Genomic DNA, 22,649 nt, shown 5'->3' with positions numbered 1-22,649 from the left:
CAATTAAGCTATCACATCACCCAATTTTCTGACATCGGATATCCATTTAGTATAAAGCATATTTAATCAATGTAAAATCACAATACGACCTTGAAAGGCTATTTCAGTAATTATTTGTAATTTACCTCCACTTAATATATATTTCAAAATCTCTTTATCAAATACATGCTACTAATTTTTGTTAATTTAAGCTTCTATCCAACTTCTTTGACATACCTTTCTGAACGCTATTAACTTCCATTTGATTCTCTTGGGTTATATGGGTATAAACTTGTACTATCTTTGTAAAATACTAATTTTGTCTTTTCCTTTCCCAAAGTAAACACCCGTTAGTTTTCTTTTTGGTTTTACGGCATTGGTAGAAAACACTGTTGTTGCCACCCTATCTATTGCTCAGGAGTTACTTACAACTCTTAAGAGTGCTGTACAACTTATTCAGTACTTTTTTTTTTTTTTTTAAACAGGAGGTCAATAATGACATTTGCTGAGTTTTACCTTCTTCAGGAGTGAAAAAGGAATGATCCATCTTTTTTGGTTATATTTACTAAAACCCAATGGAATTGTACGTGGTGAATGAGCCGGAATTTCCAGCATCATCAAGAATTCTGTACTGATAATGCATGGAAAATGTCACACACAGCAGAGGCCACCCGCACAGTTGATAACTTCTGTTGGTACTTTAACAAAGACTAGAGAAAGGTGGAACTCCATGTACTTGAATTTACCACCAACATGCATCACTGGGCCTGCCCTGCCTGGGAGCCATCCCTCCAAAAACATTTTCCTTTATAATTATTTTGCGTACCAATCATTTGTGTTTCCAATTTCCATGTGCATTTTTAGAATTGGCTTGTTAATTTCCGCAAAAAAAGCCTGCTGAAATTTTGATTATAATTGCATTGAATCTGTAAGTCAATTTGGAGAGAATTGACAAATTAGTCATATTATGTCTGACCCATGAATTCTGTACATTTCTTTTGTTTCTCTCAACAATGTTGTACAGTTTCAGTATTCAAGTCCAGAACATTTTTCAGATTTTTCACTATTTCCTATTTTAATACTATTTTAAATGATAGTTTTAAAATTTCAATTTCAAATTATTCGTTGCTAATATGGAGAAAGACAATTGATTTTTCTGTAATCAGTCTTATATCCTACAACTCAGCTAAACTCACTTGTTAGAACTACACCCCCAGGATGGAGTAAATCCTGTTGGGAATTCCCAACACTGAAAGGCTGGAGAACATGCTCTTCATTGTGTTTTTGGCCTTCTACCTCTTCACCTTGCTGGGGAACCCGCTCATATTTCTCACTATTCTGGCTTCCTCCAACCTCCACACCCCTGTGTAGTTCTTCCTGGGAAACTTGTCAGTGTTTAACATGTTTTTCCCTTCAGTGACTTCACCCAAAATGATGCTCTACCTAATGGGGCAAAGCTGCACCATCTCTTACCAGGGCTGTGCCTGCCACCTCTTCTTTCCCCATATCCTTTGTGACACCAAGTGTTTCCTCTACATTGTGATGGCCTTCGACCCTTTGTGGCCATCTGTCATACACCATCTGTGACACATGGTTTTCATGAGCCACAGGGTGTGTACCAGCTTGACAGTGGGCACGTGGCTTCTCCAGGGAAGTATCCTCACATTTCTTATCTTTAAGTTGCCCTATTGTGGCCCCAATGAGGTGAACAATTTTTTCTGATATCGTGGTGGTGCTGCCCCTGGCCCGTGCAGACACCTCTCTAGCACAGATGGTGAATTTTACTAATGTGGACGTTGTGACTCTGACGTGCTTTTTCTTGTCCTTACTTCCTATAGTCATGTCATCCTTTCCATGTTGAAAACCAGCTCCTCAGAAGGCAGGTGTCGAATCTCTTCCACTTGCAGTGCCCACTTGATCTCCATCCTCCTGTCCTATGGGCCTGTGATGCTCACCTATCTCCGGTCTGCTTCCAGCCTCTGCCTGCCTTCTGTTATTCAGGGGTTAGACAATATCATCTCACTTTCCCTTAATCTTTCGATTTATACCTTGAGAAATGAGGATGTGAAACTGACCCTGAGAAAGGTGTTAACTTAAGTGGGCCTGTAGTAGATTGAATTATGTCTCCCCAAAACTCACTGAAGCTTGAATTGTGTCCCCAAAGTTTTATGTATCAGAAATTTGGTCCCCACTGTGACTGTTAAGAGGGTGGGAAATCCTATTACGGTAAATGGAAGGTGGAGCTTTGAAGAGGTGATTGTATTGTAAGAGCATGGTGTTGTGAAAGGACTAAAAATGGTCATCAGGGGCGTGGTCCTGAGGGCTTTAGAAGAAGAGAAAGGAGAGACTGTCTCTCTCCCTCTGTTCTGCCGTTTTTGCATTATGAAACCCCTGGATCATTTTCACCACCACCAGATGAACTTTGGACTTCCCAAGCTCAGAAACTGTGAGCAACACATTTCATTATTTTTATAAATCACACAGTTTCAAGTATTTTGTTATAAGCAACAGAAACGGACTACTACAGGGGCCATTCATCTGTGGTATAAGGTATCAGAGCAATCCCTCTCTGAGATTCTTTGGGGAGTCACTTCAGATCCACTGCCTTAAAACAGGATTGTTGCCAAATAGCAGGCTGGGCAGAGTTACTATCAGACACTTCTTGGGAGTCCTCATGATCATGTGGTAGGGCATGGGTGGACAGAGCCACCAATTTACTCCTTCAAGAAAGCTTGTTCAGATTAGCCCAGCTTTCTTTTTCTTTTTCTTTTTCTTTTTTTTTGTTTTGTTTTAATTTGCCAAAACAATATATCTTTTCTGCTTCACACAATCTGTACTTGTTGGAACTCTGTTTTGATCGATTATAATGCAGCAAATTTCTAGAGGCCATGGACTCTCTGCCTGACTGCCTGCCTTCCTCCCTCCCCCAATGGATGCCTTACTCTATGCTACTACACTATCTCTCTGGTCACTCAATAAAGTTGGGTTTTATGGCCAAAAAGCTTTGAAATTTAAAAGTAGGATTGTGCAGTTTGGTAAATTTAGGTTTAAACTTGATTTATAACTTCTTTGGCTTTAACAGTATTTTGCCCTTGCAAAAATCTAATGTGGAGATTTATTACTGTGGCTATCAGAGAAGTTTGGTGTTGGACTTCATTTATTATGTCTCGAGTGAGAAGATGGCCATTAATCTATTTGGAAACAATGTGAGAATGAATTTTTGAAAATTTGCAGAGGAAAACCTTTTCAAGCTTTTCTATCCATTGTAGGTATGGTCTATTTCTTGAAAATCTAAAATATTTGTAATTAATTTAATTTAAACCACTGACTTTGTTTATTAATTTTTTTGAATGTTTCAACTTTTAAACTTCAATATTTAATCAAATAAATTTCAGGCCAGTGACCCATGTATTTAGATTCATCCACTCAGACACCTAGAATAACAACTGACATCTAACATTGGTTAATGGACACAAAAAATGAGTATGTTTTGTAATGATGAGCATGCTATCCTGATTTAATCATCACATACTGTACACAACACTGATAGTTGACTCCAGGCCCCACAAATATGTATAGTCAATTACATTTCAATAAAAAAGAATCAAAAATCTTTTTTACCTCTTAAAAAATAAGCAAAATATGCCTACTGTGTGTATATGAAAGAGTTCTAAGCACTTCCCATGTATAGAATTAAGTTTACTCACAAGATCCTAAGAGTTAGATATTGTGACACCCTCCTTTACAGACAAAGAAACTAAGGACAAATTAGTCACACCCTGTCTGTTTGTATTTAGAGCTAAACTCTTAGCCCTGTCTATGGTATACTGCCTTTTAAAAAGTACTAAAGAAGCATAAACTCTGAATAAGTACAGCTACCCTGTGTCCTGCTTTTTATTTGTCATTTACTATTCTACTTTGTGTATGTTAAGCAATACAAATGAACAACACCTGTATGAGGTGGGTAAAGTTACTGTCCTCAATTGTGTACGGAAGAACTGAGGCCCAGGGAGGTGAAGTAACTGCATACAGACAAATAGCGATGACGTTGGGCACAACTAGGGAAGCACTCTGGGTAACATTCACAGGAATAAGCAACGGTGGGAAAATAATGACTTCAGCTCGTTTCCACTCTGTAATATTATCCATTCATTCATTCAGTCACTAATTGCCTGATTAACTTAAAACCCTCTATGTGTATAGTATCAGATGGGACCTGGGAAGAGTGCTCATTAAATGACCTATGCAAAGGGTACAAGGGGGAAAGTATTTACAGAAATAACAGCTACCTATCTATGATGTGAATCAATCATTTTTAAAAATCCCTTGATTTACTACCACAGTTACTAATATCACTATGGTTGTCCTTCAAGGGAAACCTTTTTTCTCCTGTTTGAAAGTTCTTGGATCCTCTGTACCATCTTGGTGTTATATATTATTTATTACCTGTAGTACAACAAATTTCTTCAACACTGAGAAGCTTTAAACAGTCATTTGTTGTCTTAGACTGTTTCTGAGGAGCAAGAAGCTTAGCTGGGCAGTCGTGGCTTGGGATCTCATGGGGTCGCAGTCACACTGTCAGCCAGGGCTGGGTCATTTGGCACAGGATCTGTCTGTGAGATGGCTCAGGACATGGCTGTCAGCAGAGGCCTCAGTTCCTCACTCACCACACGGGCCTCTTTATAGGGACACCTATGTGTCCTCACAACATGGCAGCTGCTTACCTCCAAGAGCAAGTGATCCAAGAGACAGTCTAAGCAGGAAGCCACAGGCCTTTTATGATCTTCTCTCCAAAATCACATCTCATCACTCCTGATTTTAATTTCTGTCTATTGGAAGAGAGTCACTGATTCCAGCTCACATTCAGTGGGAGGGAAATTAGGTTCCACTTTTTAAAGAGAGTGTCAAAAAATTTAAGAGCACATTTATTTTTTTTTTTAAATTTTATTTTGTCGATATACATTGTAGCTGATTATTGCTCCCCATCACCAAAACCTCCCTCCCTTCTCCCTCCCGCCCCCCAACAATATCCTTTCTGTTTGCATGTTGTATCAACTTCAAATAATTGTGGTTGTTATATCTTCTTCCCCCCCCCCCCCCGGTTTGTGTGTGTGTGTGTGTGTGTGTGTGTGTGTGAATTTATATATTAATTTTTAGCTCCCTCCAATAAGTGAGAACATGTGGTATTTCTCTTTCTGTGCCTGACTTGTTTCACTTAATATAATTCTCTCAAGGTCCATCCATGTTGTTGCAAATGGCAGTATTTCATTCGTTTTTATAGCTGAGCAGTATTCCATTGTGTAGATGTACCACATTTTCCGTATCCACTCATCTGATGATGGGCATTTGGGCTGGTTCCAACTCTTGGCTATTGTAAAGAGTGCTGCGATGAACATTGGGGAACAGGTATACCTTCAACTTGATGATTTCCATTCCTCTGGGTATATTCCCAACAGTGGGATAGCTGGGTCGTATGGTAGATCTATCTGCAATTGTTTGAGGAACCTCCATACCATTTTCCATAGAGGCTGCACCATTTTGCAGTCCCACCAACAATGTATGAGAGTTCCTTTTTCTCCGCAGCCTCGCCAGCATTTATCGTTCATAGTCTTTTGGATTTTAGCCATCCTAACTGGGGTTAGATGGTATCTCAATGTGGTTTTGATTTGCATTTCCCGGATGCTGAGTGATGTTGAGCATTTTTTCATATGTCTGTTGGCCATTTGTATATCTTCCTTAGAGAAATGCCTACTTAGCTCTTTTGCCCATTTTTTAATTGGGTTGCTTGTTTTCTTCTTGTAAAGTTGTTTGAGTTCCTTATATATTCTGGATATTAACCCTTTGTCAGATGTATATTTTGCAAATATTTTCTCCCACTCTGTTGGTTGTCTTTTAACTCTGTTAATTGTTTCTTTTGCTGTGCAGAAGCTTTTTAGTTTGATATAATCCCATTTGTTTATTTTTCCTTTGGTTGCCCGTGCTTTTGGGGTTGTATTCATGAAGTCTGTGCCCAGTCCTATTTCCTGAAGTGTTTCTCCTATGTTCTCTTTAAGAAGTTTTATTGTCTCAGGGTGTATATTTAAATCCTTAATCCATTTTGAGTTGATTTTAGTATACGGTGAGAGGTATGGATCTAGTTTCATTCTCCTGCATATCGATATCCAGTTATCCCAGCACCACTTGCTGAAGAGGCAGTCCCTTCCCCAGTGAATAGGCTTTGTGCCTTTGTCAAAGATCAGATGGCAGTAAGTGTGTGGGTTGATTTCTGGATTCTCTATTCTATTCCATTGGTCAGTGTGTCTGTTTTTATACCAGTACCATACTGTTTTGGTTATTATAGCTTTATGGTATAGCTTAAAGTCAGGTAGTGTTATGCCTCCAGCTTTATTTTTTTTGCTGAGCATTGCTTTGGCTATTCGTGGTCTTTTATTGTTCCATATAAATGTCTGAATAGTTTTTTCCATTTCTGAGAAAAACGTCATTGGAATTTTGATGGGGATTGCGTTGAATTTGTATATCACTTTGGGTAGTATGGACATTTTCACTATGTTGATTCTTCTAATCCAAGAGCATGGAATATCTTTCCATCTTCTTGTATCCTCTCTAATTTCTCTCAGCAGTGGTTTGTAGGTCTCATTATAGAGATTTTTCACATCCTTGGTTAACTCAATTCCTAAGTATTTTATTTTTTTGGTGGCTATTGTAAATGGGCAGGCTTTCTTGATTTCTCCTTCTGCATGTTCACTATTGGAGAAAAGAAATGCTACTGATTTTTGTGTGTTGATTTTGTATCCTGCTACTGTGCTGAAATCATTTATCAATTCCAAGAGTTTTTTTGTAGAGGTTTTAGGCTGTTCGATATATAGGATCATGTCATCTGCAAACAGGGACAGTTTGACTTCATCTTTTCCAATCTGGATGCCCTTTATTTCCTTCTCTTCTCTGATTGCTCTGGCTAGTACTTCCAACACTATGTTGAATAGGAGTGGTGAGAGTGGGCATCCTTGTCTAGTTCCTGTTCTTAAAGGAAAAGCTTTCAGCTTTTCCCCATTCAGGATGATATTGGCAGTGGGTTTGTCATATATGGCTTTAATTATGTTGAGATACTTTCCCTCTATACCTAACTTATAGAGGGTCTTTGTCATGAATGAGTGCTGAACTTTATCAAATGCTTTTTCAGCATCTATAGAGATGATCATATGGTCCTTGTGTTTGAGTTTATTAATATGGTGTATCACATTTATTGATTTGCGTATGTTGAACCAACCTTGCATCCCTGGGATGAATCCCACTTGATCGTGATGAATAATTTTTCGTATGTGTTGCTGTATTCTGTTTGCTAGTATTTTAGTGAGGATTTTTGCATCTATATTCATCAAGGATATCGGCCTGTAGTTTTCTTTTTTGCGTATATCTTTACCTGGTTTTGGTATCAGGATGATGTTTGCTTCATAGAATGAGTTTGGGAGATTTGCGTCCGTTTCAATCTTTTGGAATAGTTTGTAAAGAATCGGTGTCAATTCCTCTTTGAATGTTTGGTAAAATTCTGCTGTGAATCCATCTGGTCCTGGGCTTTTCTTTGTTGGGAGCCTTCTGATAACAGCTTCAATCTCCTTTATTGTTATTGGTCTGTTCAAATTTTCTACGTCTTCACGGTTCAGTTTTGGGAGCTTGTGTGTGTCCAGAAATTTATCCATTTCCTCCAGATTTTCAAATTTGTTGGCGTATAGTTGTTTGTAGTAGTCTCGAATGATTCCTTGTATTTCAGATGAATCAGTTGTAATATCGCCTTTTTCATTTCTAATTTTGGTTATTTGAGTCTTCTCTCTTCTTTTTTTTGTTAGCCATGCTAATGGTTTGTCTATTTTATTTATCTTTTCAAAAAACCAACTTTTTGATTCGTTGATCTTTTGAATTGTTTTTTGGTTTTCAATTTCATTCAGTTCTGCTCTGATCTTAATGATTTCCTTCCGTCTGCTAACTTTAGGATTGGATTGTTCTTGTTTTTCTAGTTCTTTAAGGTGAAGTGTTAGGTTGTTCACTTGCCATCTTTCCATTCTTCTGAAGTGAGCATTTAATGCAATAAATTTTCCCCTCAATACTGCTTTTGCAGTATCCCACAGGTTTTGGTATGATGTATCATTGTTTTCATTAGTTTCAATAAACTTTTTGATTTCCTGCTTGATTTCTTCTTGGACCCATATGTCATTAAGTAGAATGCTGTTTAATTTCCATGTGTTTGTATAGTTTCCAGAGTTTCGTTTGTTATTAATTTCTAGTTTTAATCCATTGTGGTCTGAGAAGATAAATGGGATAATTCCAATTTTTTTGAATTTATTGAGACTTGATTTGTGACCTAATATGTGATCTATCCTGGAGAATGATCCATGTGCTGATGAGAAGAATGAATATTCTGAGGTTGTTGGGTGGAATGTTCTGTAGATATCTACCAATTCCAATTGGTCTAGAGTCTTGTTTAGATCTTGTGTTTCTCTACTGATTCTTTGCCTAGATGATCTGTCTAATATTGACAGTGGAGTGTTCAGGTCCCCTGCTATTATGGTATTAGTGTCTATTTCCTTCTTTAGGTCTAATAGTGTTTGTTTTATAAATCTGGCTGCTCCAACATTGGGTGCGTACATATTTATGATTGTTATGTCTTCATGATGGATCAGACCTTTTATCATTAAGTAGTGTCCCTCATTGTCTCTTTTTATGGTTTTTAGTTTAAAGTCTATTTTGTCAGATATAAGAATAGCCACTCCAGCTCGTTTTTCTTTTCTGTTTGCATGGTAAATCTTTTTCCATCCTTTCACTCTTAGTCTGTGTGAATCTTTATGGGTGAGGTGGGTCTCTTGTAGGCAGCATATAGTTGGGTCCTGCTTTTTGATCCAGTCAGCCAGTCTGTGTCTTTTAATTGGGGAATTTAAGCCTTTAACATTAAGAGTTGTTATTGAAAGGTGTTGATTTATTCCTAGCATTTTATTGGTTGTTTGGTTGTCTTAGGTGTCTTTTGTTCCTTGCTTTCTGATTTACTGTTTGGTTTCTTTGTTTGTTGGTTCCTTACGTTGTAGATAGTGTTTTTGTTAGTTTGTTTTCTCTTCATGAATGCCATTTTTATTGTACTAGCAGGTTTAGATTTTTCTTAGGTTTTTATGGCAGTGGTAGTTATTTTTCAGGAACCAAACCCAGTACTCCCTTGAGGATTTCTTGTAAGGGTGGTCGTGAGGTAGTGAACTCCCGCAGTTTTTGTTTGTCTGAGAAATATACTATTTGCCCCTCATTTCGGAAGGATAGCCTTGCAGGGTAGAGTATTCTTGGCTGGCAATCTTTGTCTTTTAGTATTTTGAAAATATCATCCCATTCCTTTCTAGCTTTTAGGGTTTGTGATGAAAAGTCTGATGTTAACCTGATTGGGGCTCCCTTATAGGTGATTTGACGCTTCTCTCCTGCAGCTTTTAAGATTCTCTCTTTGTCTCTGAGTTTTGCCAATTTGACTATGACATGTCTTGGAGAAGGCCTTTTTGGGTTGAATACGTTTGGAGATCGTTGAGCTTCCTGGATCTGAAGATCTGTGATTTTTCCTATACCTGGGAAGTTTTCTGCCACTATTTTGTTGAATATGTTTTCAATGGAATCTCCATTTTCCTCCCCTTCTGGAATACCCATGACTCGGATATTTGAGCGCTTGAGGTTGTCTGATATCTCTCTCAGATTTTCTTCCATGTCCTTGATTCTTTTTTCTTTCTTTTTGTCTGCTTGTGTTATTTCAAACAGCCCACCTTCAAGTTCAGAGGTTCGCTCTTCAACTTCGACAAGCCTGCTGGTTAAACTCTCCGTTGTGTTTTTTATTTCGCTGAATAATTTCTTCAGTTCAGCAAGTTCTGCTACATTTTTTTTCAGGACATTGATTTCCTTGTATATTTCCTCTTTCAGATCCTGTATACTTTTCCTCCTTTCATCATGATGTCTAGCTGAGTTTTCTTGTATCTCATTCAGTTTCCTTAGAATTATCACTCGAAATTCCTTGTCAGTTATTTCAAGGGCTTCTTGTTCTATAGGATCTAGAGTATGAGATTTATTAACTTTTGGTGGTGTACTTTCTTGAATTTTTGTATTTCTGGTGTCTTTTTTTTGGTGTTTATTCATTGTGGCAGGGGGTTTCACAGTCCACCGGTTTGAGACTAATGACTAACTAGGATGTTGCTGTGGTTGCCAATTTGGTATGGCTCCCGCCGTGACTGCTCAGTTGGCCTCTAGTGTCTTGTGTTTGTGGTTGCCTCGGGTCTTGGGCTTCTCCGGGGATCCACCTTTCTGGTCAGCTTGGACTCTGCTGGGCTGGTGGATCACGTACCACAGGGTGTGTGATCTCTGTTGAGCTTTCACTTCCTGTACAGGACTTCTCCCCGTTCCGTGTGCTCTGGCCCAGGCTGTTAGATCGTGCAGTGGCGACCCCACCGGGTGTGTGGTTTCTGTCGAGTCTCCGCCTCCCTGGCCCCACGTCTCCCCCCTCTGTGCACACTGTGCTGGGCTGGGGTGTGTCTTCTGCACCCCTCGTCTATCAGCTGGGCCTTCAAGACCCTGCTCAGCACTGCCTCACCCAGGAAGTCTACCAGGTTTCTGCTAGGCACAGACGACCGGTCTCTCTGGGTGCCTTTGTAGCACTGTGTAGATCTTTCACGGGTCTTGTTCACCTTTGTATCCACCCGGTATAAACCGAGTCTAGTGCCCGCCTGCAGCCTGCTCTCCGGCAGGTTCAAGCGGACCTGGGAACTCTCCTACCACACTATTCCCAACCAGAAATTCGTTAGGCTTTTTTCCAAACTGGTGGTCGCAGAGATGGTATCTGCCTCCCAGTAACAGGAAGTTTACCGGGGCCGGAGTCCAGAGTGTGGTGGAGTGACAGTCGGCCCGCCCGTAGTTCCTTGCCCTCCCAACACTGGTCGGGACGCCCCACACCCCCAGCCCCGCCAGAGAACAGCAGAGGGAGTGCTAGAGGAGGCCGGCCCGCAGGGTCCGGAAAGCCCCGCGCCAGGCCAAGCAAATGGGCTCAGTGATGGCCGAGCAGGGCGGAGCTGCCCGCACCTGGGAAAATGGAGGCAGCACCGGGGCGGTGAGTGGCCTGGTGGTGCAGGCGGGAGCCGCGTGGGCATCCACCCCCCGAACAGAGCTGTGCCAGGGATCACTCACAGTGCTGTGCCAGGTCGGGCGCTCACTCTGTCTCTGGTTTGTCGCCTTCCGTGTTCTCGGCGCTGCCGCCTCGGGCTGTTCAGTAGCGGCGCGGCTCAGGCGCTCCCAGGAATCTTCTTTAATGCCGGCCTGAAACCTCGAATCCTGAATAGGGCAGCTGGCCGCCTTCAGTGCGGCCCCAGCCTCCGGGATCCTGGCTGCATCCACAGCAGCCCTGGCGCCGTGTTCCCTATTTCAAGACTTGCTTTTGCAGCTAAGAATCAGTTCTTTTCGTGCTCCACACTTCAAAGCCGTTGCCTGTAAATGAGGCAGCCTCTCCTGCCGGGGGCAAAGTGGCGTTGAGCCCCCACGACCGGCCAGCAGCAGCAGTCCTCCCTTAAGAGATGGTGAGAGGAAGGTCCACAAGTTTCCCGGCTGCCTGAGGCCCAGTGGCCACCTTTTCCACCTCAGCTACTCCGCGCCAGCCGCCACAGCCGCCGCCATCTTGAAACTCCTCCAGAAATGCTCTTAACAGCACATTTTTAACCACCACAGACATATTTTCACCTTATTAAACTTTTTCCTTATTGGAACTCTTCTTTCTAATTAAGATTATTTCACATGTTAAAGACATATCCTGTACCACATATTTCTTCACATGGTTTTCTTGACTTAGAATGTCTACTACATTGTTCTCTCCTTCACAAGAACCACATATATTTTTAGATATTTTTTCATCCTCTGCCATTCTCATAATAGCTTCTCTGAACACCCCATTCCACAATGATCCCTTTCTTCTGTCACTGATAGTTCTTATCACTTAAACTAGTTAAAATTTCATTAAAAATACCAGTTATGACTGTTCTTATGTCATCATTTTGGTTTGATGACTCATAAAGTATTTTTCAACGTTTTAATCAATGACTGGCCTACAACATATTCAATCCAGTAGGGCAGCCATTGGGATAACGTCAAATATTTATTGATGGTTTAATATTTATAAGGCATAGAGCTAGCCAAAGAGGATATGGTAGTGAATGAGATAATGATCTCCGCCCTTACGGAGTGTGAAACATATTGGAGAAGGTAGACATAGAACAAATAGTCAGCACGGGGTGGGGATAAAGTCATTAAATATAAATGGAAGAGGGGTCTGTGAAAACTTAGGTTTAGATAAAAGCACCAAGAACAAGGAAAGAAGGAAACTAGAAAATTGGGCAAAAGAGGAAACATGAAGTGCTTGCCTAGAGAGAGGGGGCAACAGAAATATTTTCCGTTTTTGCTCCGGTGATGTCAAACTTGGCTGACCTGAGCACGCTTACTCCTGCTGGTGGCACCATGAAATAAATTGAAATGGCACTTTTGAAATGAATGGAATGGCACCTTATGGAATACATTCTGAGGAATATGGCTCTGAGGTACTTTAGAATGCTTAATGTATCAACGTGACCAGCTAGGGAGTATTCTTGTATTCTGGAAAAAAGAGACCTCTCTATTGGAAGGGACCTTCGCTGTAATAAGCACATTATTGAAAAAAATAAAATAAAAAACAATTTTAATGAATGACCTATTCTTTCAACTATTCAGTCTTCCTGATGTCAGAAAGTTATGCAGAATATCTCTTCATTGTTCTAGTGAACCTCAGATAGTGTTCTTTGCATTTTAAGTACTTCCCCCAGTTTACTCTAAAAACTATATAAATTCTATTCTTATTCAAACCAGCAAAAGACCTGGCAATGGCTGTCCCTGGATCAGGGCTAAGAAAAACATTTCCCTTATCCTCGTGAAGACTTTGCTCTGTCAAACCTATGAACAGATGAATAAGTCAGCCGCCTCTGCAACAAGTGGACTAGAGACTCCTTTCAATTTTGGCCACCTCAACAATAATCCATTATGTCAGCCCAATATTGTCACACATCCTGAGACCCATGGAGTCAACGCACTGACACTCAAAAACATTCACAAATTCCTGTTATACTCTCACTGGAGCTGTTCCTGACCTGCCCACAATGTGATCCATTTCTTATGCAATTACCAACCTGTGGTATTATGCCCTGTTTATTGAAGTTGGAAGGGACTAATTAATAACACTCTTGTATTTCACTATAAGTCCAGAATAATTAAGACAATAAACAAAGGTGTGAGACTGTTTCAAGATAGCAACTTAATTACTGATGATCATGTTAAGTTATATAATTACTAAATTAAAGAATGTGAATGCATTTGATTTCCTTTTTCTGGTCTCTGGCATCCACCTCAAAGATTTTAGTTTAGATTTCCCTTTTTCTCATATGGCAATGTGGGTGACATATCCCACTGTAGCTGTACCTGGCTTACCCATTTCTAAGCCACCTGATAGCATGACAGCCCTACTGTTACCATGTAAGCTGGGCATTCAGGCATACACGTACATCTGCAGTTGTGGCAGGAAAAAATAAGAGTAGGGAGGATCCCAAATTTCAAAATCGTGACAGCTGCCATTTCCAGGTGAAGCATTTCTATTTCCAACGAATTGTTGTGGTTTTTGCTATTTTTAAGTAACTAATCCCTGGAAGATATTAGCTGTGTCCACCTCCATGCACCGTGTATGTAAAGTGCTATATTAGGCTGAACCAATGGACCAAGAGAAGGACACGCTTCAAAACAGTAAACAATAAGAATAAATACGTAATTGGTGATATTAGGTTTCTACAGAAGACATAAAAAAGAAGGTATTGTAATAATTTTATCCAAGTCTCAAAAAAGAATTTACAACCTTCAGTGATAGACAAAAAGAGAGTAGATGAACACAAAGATATGCATGTGAATGTCCACAGGAGCATTATTCATATATTTAGGAACTGGGATCATGCTAAACATTCATCATGTGGTGAAAGAATAAACAACGTGTGGTGTTGTAATACAGTGAAATATTATTCAGCAATGAAAAGGACAAACTTTTTACATGCTGCAGCAAGTAAACCTCAAAAATGTTATGCTAATTTTAAAAGGTCAGATTCAAAAAGCTGTATTATTCCATTTATATGAAATGTCAAGAAGAGACCAATTCATAAAGACAGAAAGCAAATTAATGGTTTCCTGGGGAGGTTGTTAGAGTGAAAATTGATTGAAAATGGGCTCCAGGAAATTTTGAGGGTGATGGAAATGTTCTGAATTTTGTCAGCATTTACACAAATCTATAAATTTACTAGAAATATTAAATTTTACTCTTAGAACAGGTAAATTTTATGACCTATAAATTATACCTTGGTAAATCTGTTGAAAGATAAAAAGGACATGGATGCTGAGCAAGGGGATAGTTTATCTGTATGAAATTCCAACTGACAGAGTTGTTTCAGCCTGTTCACAGGTGTACTGATATGATGAGGAAACATGTCACAGTACAGGGAAACTCTCAGCTAGAATCATCTGGTTTTCTCTGCTTTAACTTTGTACTCACTAAGCAGCCTCCTGAGAGAGCATTTTGCTCTGAATGTACAATTTTCCCATTTGGAAAAGAATATCCCGATCCACTAACACATGCATTCTAGTGAACATGGTCTTTTAGTTTTCCTTGCAAATTTACATAGTTATTCTTTATATATATATATCCATAAATTCTTGTATAAATCATTCGTAAATCTTCTGAGAGTGTATGTCCTGTAAGACTGATTTAATCTGACTGGCTGTCAACTATAAGATGTCAACAGCAGATGTTTAAATGAAGAAAGATTTGGAAAGTTTAGAGACATTAAGTATATAAAGAATGATACAATTTGGGACTGTCACGTGACTTGCTACTTTAGTGACTCTTGAGATTTTGCCAAGAACAGCAGTTCTGGGAAATTGAAATGAGGTGGTATACACAGAGGGTTGTTGTTGCTTGTAGCACATCTTAGTGTGTGTGTTTTAATAAGTCATAGAGATAGAATTTATTCTTGGAATGACTTACATGTAATTTAAAATACTCAATTTATAATAAAGAAAATTGAAAAGGAGAAGATTGGTGCACATCGCTAATTAAAAATTATTTAGGCACCAGACTGATTTTCACTAATTTAGTACTGCTTTTCATAGTGATTCAGAAGGAAGAAATTAAGATGATGAGCTGAAACTAGAAAATTAAAGTTTTATGTATATATATATACATATTCTACAATTCACACTCTAAGCTTTTTAACATGACACAATTTTAAATAATTCAGTTTTGACTAGATGATGGCGCTGATAATAATGATGAAAATGATGATGATTTTGAGATATTCGGAATGTTTCTAAATTCATACCAATAATCTCTTAGGGTACTATAGGCACTATGATTAAAGTTAGAATCTTAGCCTATTGTTCAGGAAATAGAAATATTCATACTATGAAAAACTATTCATTAGCTTAGAGAAACAAAATATTGGTACATACAACAACAGAGATAAATTTCAAAAACATCATGCTGAGTGGGAGACTCCGGATCAAAAGGAATACATATTTTACAATTGCACTTAAAAGAAATGTCCAAAAAGGCAAATAAAGACATTCAGAAAGAAGATTAGTTTTGTGGCCTAGAGCTGGGGTGGGAGTGGGAATGGGAATGATAGTAAATGCCAAGACATTGTTTTGTGTGTGAGGGAAATGTTCTAGAATTAGATTATGATGATAGTCGAACAATTATGTACATACTTGTATGTGGGGTCTTCAAAAAGCTTATGGTCACATTTGTGTTATGTTTTAAGTTTAGTTGTCCACAAACTTTTTTTTTTTTTTTTTTTACTGATAGACATTTAGTTTATTTTCAGTATTTGCTATTACATACACTGCCACAATAAAAAATCTTGTATGCATATATAGCATACTTATACAAATATATTTGTAGAGTTAATTCTTAGATTATAACCACTGAATCTTAAGTATGCACATTTAAATTTTTAAAAATTACTCCCCCAAAAAGATCGAACCCACTTATTTTTTTTTTTTAAATTTTATTTTGTCGATATACATTGTAGCTGATTAATGCTCCCCATCACCAAAACCTCCCTCCCTTCTCCCTCCCCCCCTCCCCCAACCATGTCCTTCCACAAACTTTTTGAAGTACCCTCATATATACTCTTTGTAAATATATATTCATTGAATTGTGCACTTAAAACAAGTTAGTTTTATGGTTTGTAAATTATAACTCAATAAAGATATTTAAATATATAAAAAAATGCTAGTTTAAAAAAAGTAAGCTTTTATGAAGATTTGATTTAATGCAAAGCTAAAGAATAAGATAATGGGTCAGAATGTATAATTCAGCATGTTTACTTTTTAAATTAACACTCAAAATATTTATTAACTTTTGTTAGAATTGAGCAGAAGTATTTTGTTGTATTTTTTACTGCTCTTGGCTATGGATTTATTTTTATTTTATTTTATTTTTAGTGTAACATCGTTGATTATACATATCTGTGAGGTACAGAGTTAAATATCAATACCTGTGCGCAACATGTGATATTCATATCATGATAGTTAGTATATTCAGCACTCTACAGTGTAATCATTTTTTGTGTCCCTTTTCCAATTCCTCCCTTATTTCCCTTCTTCCTCCCTTATCCCACCTCTGGTAACCTCAGTTCTCTTCTCTCCTTTTGAAAGTTCAACATATTATTGTGATTATTGTATCTTTTTTCTTTTTTTAAAAAATTTTATTTATTTATTTTTTAGCCCCCACTTTTGAGTGAGGACAAGCATAATTTCTCTTTCTGTGCATGGCTTATTTCACTTGATATGACTTTCTCTAAGTTCACCCATGCTGCTGCGAATGCTAGTATTGCATTACTTTTTATGGCAGAATAGTAATTCATTGTGTATATATACCACATTTTCCTTATCCAGTCATCTGATGATGGACATTTAGGTTGGGTCCAACTCTTGGCTATTGTAAATAGAGCTGCAATAAACATGGTATCCCTTTGACATGATGACTTCCATTCCTTTGAGTATATACCAACCTCTGGGATTGCTGGATCATATGGTAGTTGTATCTGCAGTTGTTTGAGGAAACACCATACCATTTTCCATAATGGCTGCACCAATTTACGGCCCCACCAACAGTGTAGGAGCATTCCCCTTTCTCCACATGCTTGCCAGCATTTGCTATTCTCTGTCTTTTTGATAATAGCCAGTCAAACTGGGATGAAATGATATCTCAGTGTGATTTTGATTTGCATTTCTGTGATGTTGAGTGTAGTGGATTGAATTATGTCCCCCCCAAACTCACTGAGGCTTGAATTGTCTTCCATAATTGTCTTCTTATGCACTAGAAACTTAGCCCCCACTGTGACTGTTAAGAGGGTGGGAAATCCTATTATGTTTATTGAAAGGTGGTTCCTTAAAGAGGAGATTGGATTGTAGGATCATGCAGTGGTGGATGGATTAAAACTGGTGGTCAGGGGTGTGGTTCTGAGGGCTTTAAAAGAAGAGGAAAGTCTGTCTTTCTCTCTCCTGCTGTCTCTGCTTCTACTGTCTTGCAATGTAAGATTCCTGGGTCGCTGTTTCCACCACCAGATGGACTTTGTACTTTTCAGCCTCAGAAACTGTAAGTAATAAATTTCGTTTCTCTTTATAAATTACCCAGTCTCAGGTAGTCTGTTGTAGCAGCACAAAACGGACTTATACATTGAGTGATGCTGAGGATTTTTTCACACGTCTGTTGGCCATTTGCATATCTTCTTTTGAGAAATTCCAATTCAGCTCCTTTGCCCATTTTTAAGTCACGTTATTTTTTCATTATTATTGTTTAGCTGTTTAAATTGTTCCTTGTATATTCTGCATATTAATCCTATGTCAGATGTATAGTTTGCAAATATTTTCTCCCACACTCCAGGTGTCTTTTTGCTGTATTAATTGTTTCTTTCGCTGTGCAGAAGCTTTGTAGTTTGACATAATCCCATTTGCTAATTTTTCTCTTAGTTGCCTGTGATTTTGGAGTCATATTTATAAAGAACTTGCCCAGAATTGAGCATAAGTTTTAAATGCAGACAGACTGAAATTCATATCCAAGCTCTATGATTGACTTTTGGAGTAAACTTTAACAATAATTTGAGCTTTTTGAGCTCTACTTTTATTTTTCAATGAAAATAAAATCTAATTCATGGGGTCGGTGCAAGGATGAAATAACGGGGCTTAAAAAAGAGAGAGAGAGATTCTCTGTAAGAATCAAAACCACAGGGATGGGAGTCTCTTCTGTACTCCTCCTGGCATGAGGAAGGACAACGATTATGAGAATGCTAAGATTACTAAAGCTTCACTGCAGTTGTCATTTTTGTGACTTCTGTATTATCTCAAAGGGACTTTAGCTATAACACTTTTAATAAGTCCATGTGCTTGTTTTGTTGGACAGTCAGGAAAAATAATGTGCTCACAGACCTATTAAATCTACCCTTGTCCATTCTGATCTATTCTCTACTTAGCAGGCAGCAGTTTGAATTCTTAAGATATACATTTAGCCAAGTTACAATAATTAAAGTATGCAAAATAAACATCAGTAGCAGTCTTAAAAGAAAATAGAAAAGTTTTCAAAACATGCATAAGATACGAATTCAATCAGTTGTGGAAGAGATAATGGTGGATTATGGAGCTAATTGTGGAAAAAAACAGTTGCCGGCATGGTTTGTTCTGTTTTAACACCTGATAGCGTTGTTGCCTCCTTAAACTGGTTGTTTTCCTAATCCCCAGCTCTTTCTTCAAATCCAGATCCCCCCAAACACAGGATCTCTGGGCAGTTTTGAATATCTGAACCCAACAGATGGCCCTCCACTATAGGAAGAACATGCCCAAGAGTTATGGTTACTCAAAGAGCTTTAAAAATAGAATATAACTAAATGCTGCTCTATAATTGCCTATTAATCTGAGAAGTAATGAGATAGAGACAGTGGAGAGAAGGAAGGAAGGAGGGAAGAGGGGAACGTCTCCAGTCTAATTGCTCCCTCTGTTCTGTGTTTTCGAGTCAGTATCCACTAGGGAAGAGGGTCCCAAAGGAAACTAAAGACATTTATTCTCTTTTGGGGGATGATTGCTGCTCCTTCACTCAGGGGCCAGAGGCACTGCTGGGTCTGGATTTTCAGGTCTCAGAGGCTGAATCTGAGAAAGAAGAATGTTCGTTCATCGTTTCTGTCCTCAGAGCCACAGATGTTCTAAAGGCAAAGGAACAGGGGTGGGGTGGATATGAGGTCTGGTTTTCAGCCAAGTTGGACACATTTTCCTTCCGCGTGTAAGTGATTTTCCCCAGAATGCTCTCTTCTGCTCATCTTGTCATCTCCTGATGGGCGTGTGCACTAGAGGAAGGTGGAGAGGGTGTGGGAACTGGCTCTATTGCAGTTTGGGCTAATACTGACTGAGTTGACTCCATGGTGTTTCCTTAAAATATTCCCCGACTAACATCACTAAACCTTAAAAGCTTTCATGGTGAATTCATATGTTCAGCCATGTGGCAGACATAGTTCCTAGGAGAGACTAAATTCTATATTGAAACAAGATGAATATTTTAAATATTGGTAATTGTCTATTGCTTTCTACTACACTAAGTATCTTCTTTTCCATTCTGTTTTACTTTATTCCCACTAGAAAATTCTGTTTTTTTTTTTTTGTTTGTTTGTTTTTCTGCTCCAGCTGGTGATGGAGAAAGCAGCTTCATGAATCATTCACATCAGTAGGTGACCCAGAACTGCTTCAAGTCGACCAAGAGAAACTGTGGAATAAAGGCTCATCAAATTCAGAATATTTGTGTCTTCAATACATTTTTTTTAACAAGGATGGGTAGGATCAGGCATTATGCTAGGCACTTTATAGACCTATTAAAGCACTGATCCTCGCACGAACTATGAGATCTCATTATACTATTTATACAGATTCAGAGAAGATATAGAGATTTTTTTTCAAAGTCACACAGTGGGAAGGGAAGATTTAGCATTTAATCTTAGATGTGTCCAGTTGTAAAGTTTATTCTATGCCCTCTCCTGTGTACTGCCTTTAGCATTATCTCTTCATTTTGCTTTGAGAAAAGAGATGAAAATAAATAAATGACTTACCTAAATGTCAGACATTAATGACAGACTTGAACTGACCCCTATTTAGAAGTTTTTTACAGTATATACTTATTACCAGTTTCCAGTGGTTTCTATAAAGATGTTACGGGGTGGGGGTGGGGGCTTAAAACATCTCAGTGAGGCCACTCTTTGATCTTCCAGGACTAAGTAGACATGAAGATGAGGAATCACACATCAGTAACTGAGTTCCTCCTGATGGGAATTCCTCATACAAAAGGGCTGGAAAATGTGCTCTTTGTCTTATTTCTGGCCTTCTACCTGCTCACTCTGCGGGGGAACCTGCCCATTCTTCTGGCCATCCTTCCTTCCTCCAACCTCTACACCCCCACGTATTTCTTCCTGGGAAACCTGTCAGTGTTTGACATATTTTTCCCTTCAGTGACTTCACCCAAAATGATGCTCTACCTAATGGGGCAAAGCCACACCATCTCTTACCAGGGCTGTGCCTGCCAGCTCTTCTTTTACCACTTCCTGGGCTGCACTGAGTGCTTCCTCTACACTGTGATGGCTTATGACCGCTCTATGGCCGTCTGTCACCCTCTGCAATACACGGTCATCATGAGCCATCAGGTGTGCACCGTCCTGACTCTAGCCACCTGGCTGGGGGCCTCTCTGCACGCATCTGTTCTCATGTTCCTCGTCTTTAACTTACCCTTCTGTGGCTTCAATGAGGTGAACGATTTTTTGTGTGATATCCCGGTGGTGCTGCCCCTGGCCTGTGCAGACACCTCTCTAGCGCACATGGTGAGTTTCATCAATGCAGGCATTGTTGCACTCGCATGTTTTCTTCCTGACCTCACTTCTCTCTCTTTTTTTTTTTTTTTTTTTTGGTCTTTTTGTGACCAGCCGCACCGCGCTCAGCCAGTGAGCGCACCGGCCATCCTTATATAGGATCCGAACCCACGGCGGGAGCACTGCTGCGCTCCCAGCGCCCCACTCTCCCGAGTGCACCACGGGGTCGGCCCCTAACCTCACTTCTTACATTTGCACTGTCACCTCTATATCGAAGATTCGTTCCTCAGAAGGCAGGCGCAGGGCCTTCTCAACCTGCAGTGCCCTTGAGACTTCCATCCTGCTGTTCTACGGACCTGTGATTCTCATTTACCTCCGACCTGCCTCCAGCCCTTGGCTGGATTCTGTGGTTGAAGTGTTGAATAATATTGTCACCTCTTCCCTGAATCCTTTGCTATATACCTTGAGAAACAAGGATGTGAAGCTGGCACTGAGAAAGGTGCTAATTCAAGGAGTAGGTAGTGGTGTGGAGTAAGCTTTATGTCACGACCTGTTCAGAGCTTTGCCTTGTAAGTATCTGGGGGCTGTTATTGTCTTATATTTGGTGTGATTACTATATGGGGTTTGGGACAAACATCTGAGATTAAATAGATTCTAGTGTAATTTATGTGCATATGTGTATATTATTATCTATTCATCAAAATCTTTTGCAATGCTTCCTATGTGCCAAACACTATTCTATGCACTTCACAAATACTGGCATATGTAATTATCATAATAATTATATGAAGAAGATAATATTATTATCTCAATTTGCTGAGAAAGAAATTAAGGCACTGAGAGGCTAAGATGCTTCAACAGTGTACAGAGGTAGAAACTTGCCGAGCTAGGATGTAAACAAAGGGTCTTTTTTTAAAAAAAAATTTATTTTATTTTGTCAATATACAATGTGGTTAATTATTGTAGCCCATTACCGAAACCTCCCTCTCTCCTCCCTTGCCTGCATCCCTCCCAACAATGTCCTTCCTGTTAGCTTGTCATATCAACTTCAAGGAATTGTAATTGTTCTGTCTTCTACTCCCCCACACCCGGTTTATATGTGTATTTATTTATTTATTTTTAGCTCCCACAAATAAATGAGAAAATGTGATATTCTTTTCGGTGCCTGACTCATTTCACTTAATATAATTCTCTCTAGGTCCATCCATGTTGGTGCAAATGGCAGTATTTCATTCTTTTTTTTTTTATTTTTTTAAATTTTTTTTTTATTTTTATTTTTTTAAATTTTATTTTGTCGATATACATTGTAGCTGATTATTGCTCCCCATCACCAAAACCTCCCTCCCTTCTCCCTCCCCCCGTCCCCCCCAACAATGTCCTTTCTGTTTGCTTGTTGTATCAACTTCAAATAATTGTGGTTGTTATATCTTCTTCCCCCCCCCGGTTTGTGTGTGTGTGTGTGTGTGTGTGTGAATTTATATATTAATTTTTAGCTCCCACCAATAAGTGAGAACATGTGGTATTTCTCTTTCTGTGCCTGACTTGTTTCACTTAATATAATTCTCTCAAGGTCCATCCATGTTGTTGCAAATGGCAGTATTTCATTCGTTTTTATAGCTGAGTAGTATTCCATTGTGTAGATGTACCACATTTTCCGTATCCACTCATCTGATGATGGGCATTTGGGCTGGTTCCAACTCTTGGCTATTGTAA

The 22,649-nt window shown here is 39.1% G+C and overlaps 1 protein-coding gene and 1 pseudogene across 1 annotated transcript; both read left to right on the top strand.

Annotated features, from left to right (window-relative positions):
- Positions 1–1,206: 1,206 nt before the first annotated feature.
- Positions 1,207–2,076, top strand: LOC134375880 (olfactory receptor 10D3-like; annotated as a pseudogene).
- An 18,281-nt stretch (positions 2,077–20,357) lies between these two features.
- On the top strand, positions 20,358–21,471 carry LOC134377144 (putative olfactory receptor 10D4). The gene is made up of 2 exons (XM_063095760.1): positions 20,358–20,992; positions 21,168–21,471. Exons 1-2 carry the CDS (start codon positions 20,358–20,360, stop codon positions 21,469–21,471), a joined length of 939 nt encoding a protein of 312 aa, XP_062951830.1.
- Positions 21,472–22,649: the final 1,178 nt, after the last annotated feature.

This window comes from Cynocephalus volans, chromosome 4, assembly GCF_027409185.1.
Source record: "Cynocephalus volans isolate mCynVol1 chromosome 4, mCynVol1.pri, whole genome shotgun sequence".
NCBI classification, from domain to species: domain Eukaryota; kingdom Metazoa; phylum Chordata; class Mammalia; order Dermoptera; family Cynocephalidae; genus Cynocephalus; species Cynocephalus volans.
Note: the sequence above shows the minus strand (reverse complement) of the source record. Positions and strands in the feature narration are given on the sequence as shown.

Coding starts and splice junctions, on each gene's coding strand:
- LOC134377144 (XM_063095760.1), top strand. CDS start 20,358: ATGAAGATGAGGAATCACACATCAGTAACTGAGTTCCTCCTGATGGGA. Junction 20,993..21,167: donor GTTGCACTCGCATGTTTTCT/TCCTGACCTCAC, acceptor CACGGGGTCGGC/CCCTAACCTCACTTCTTACA.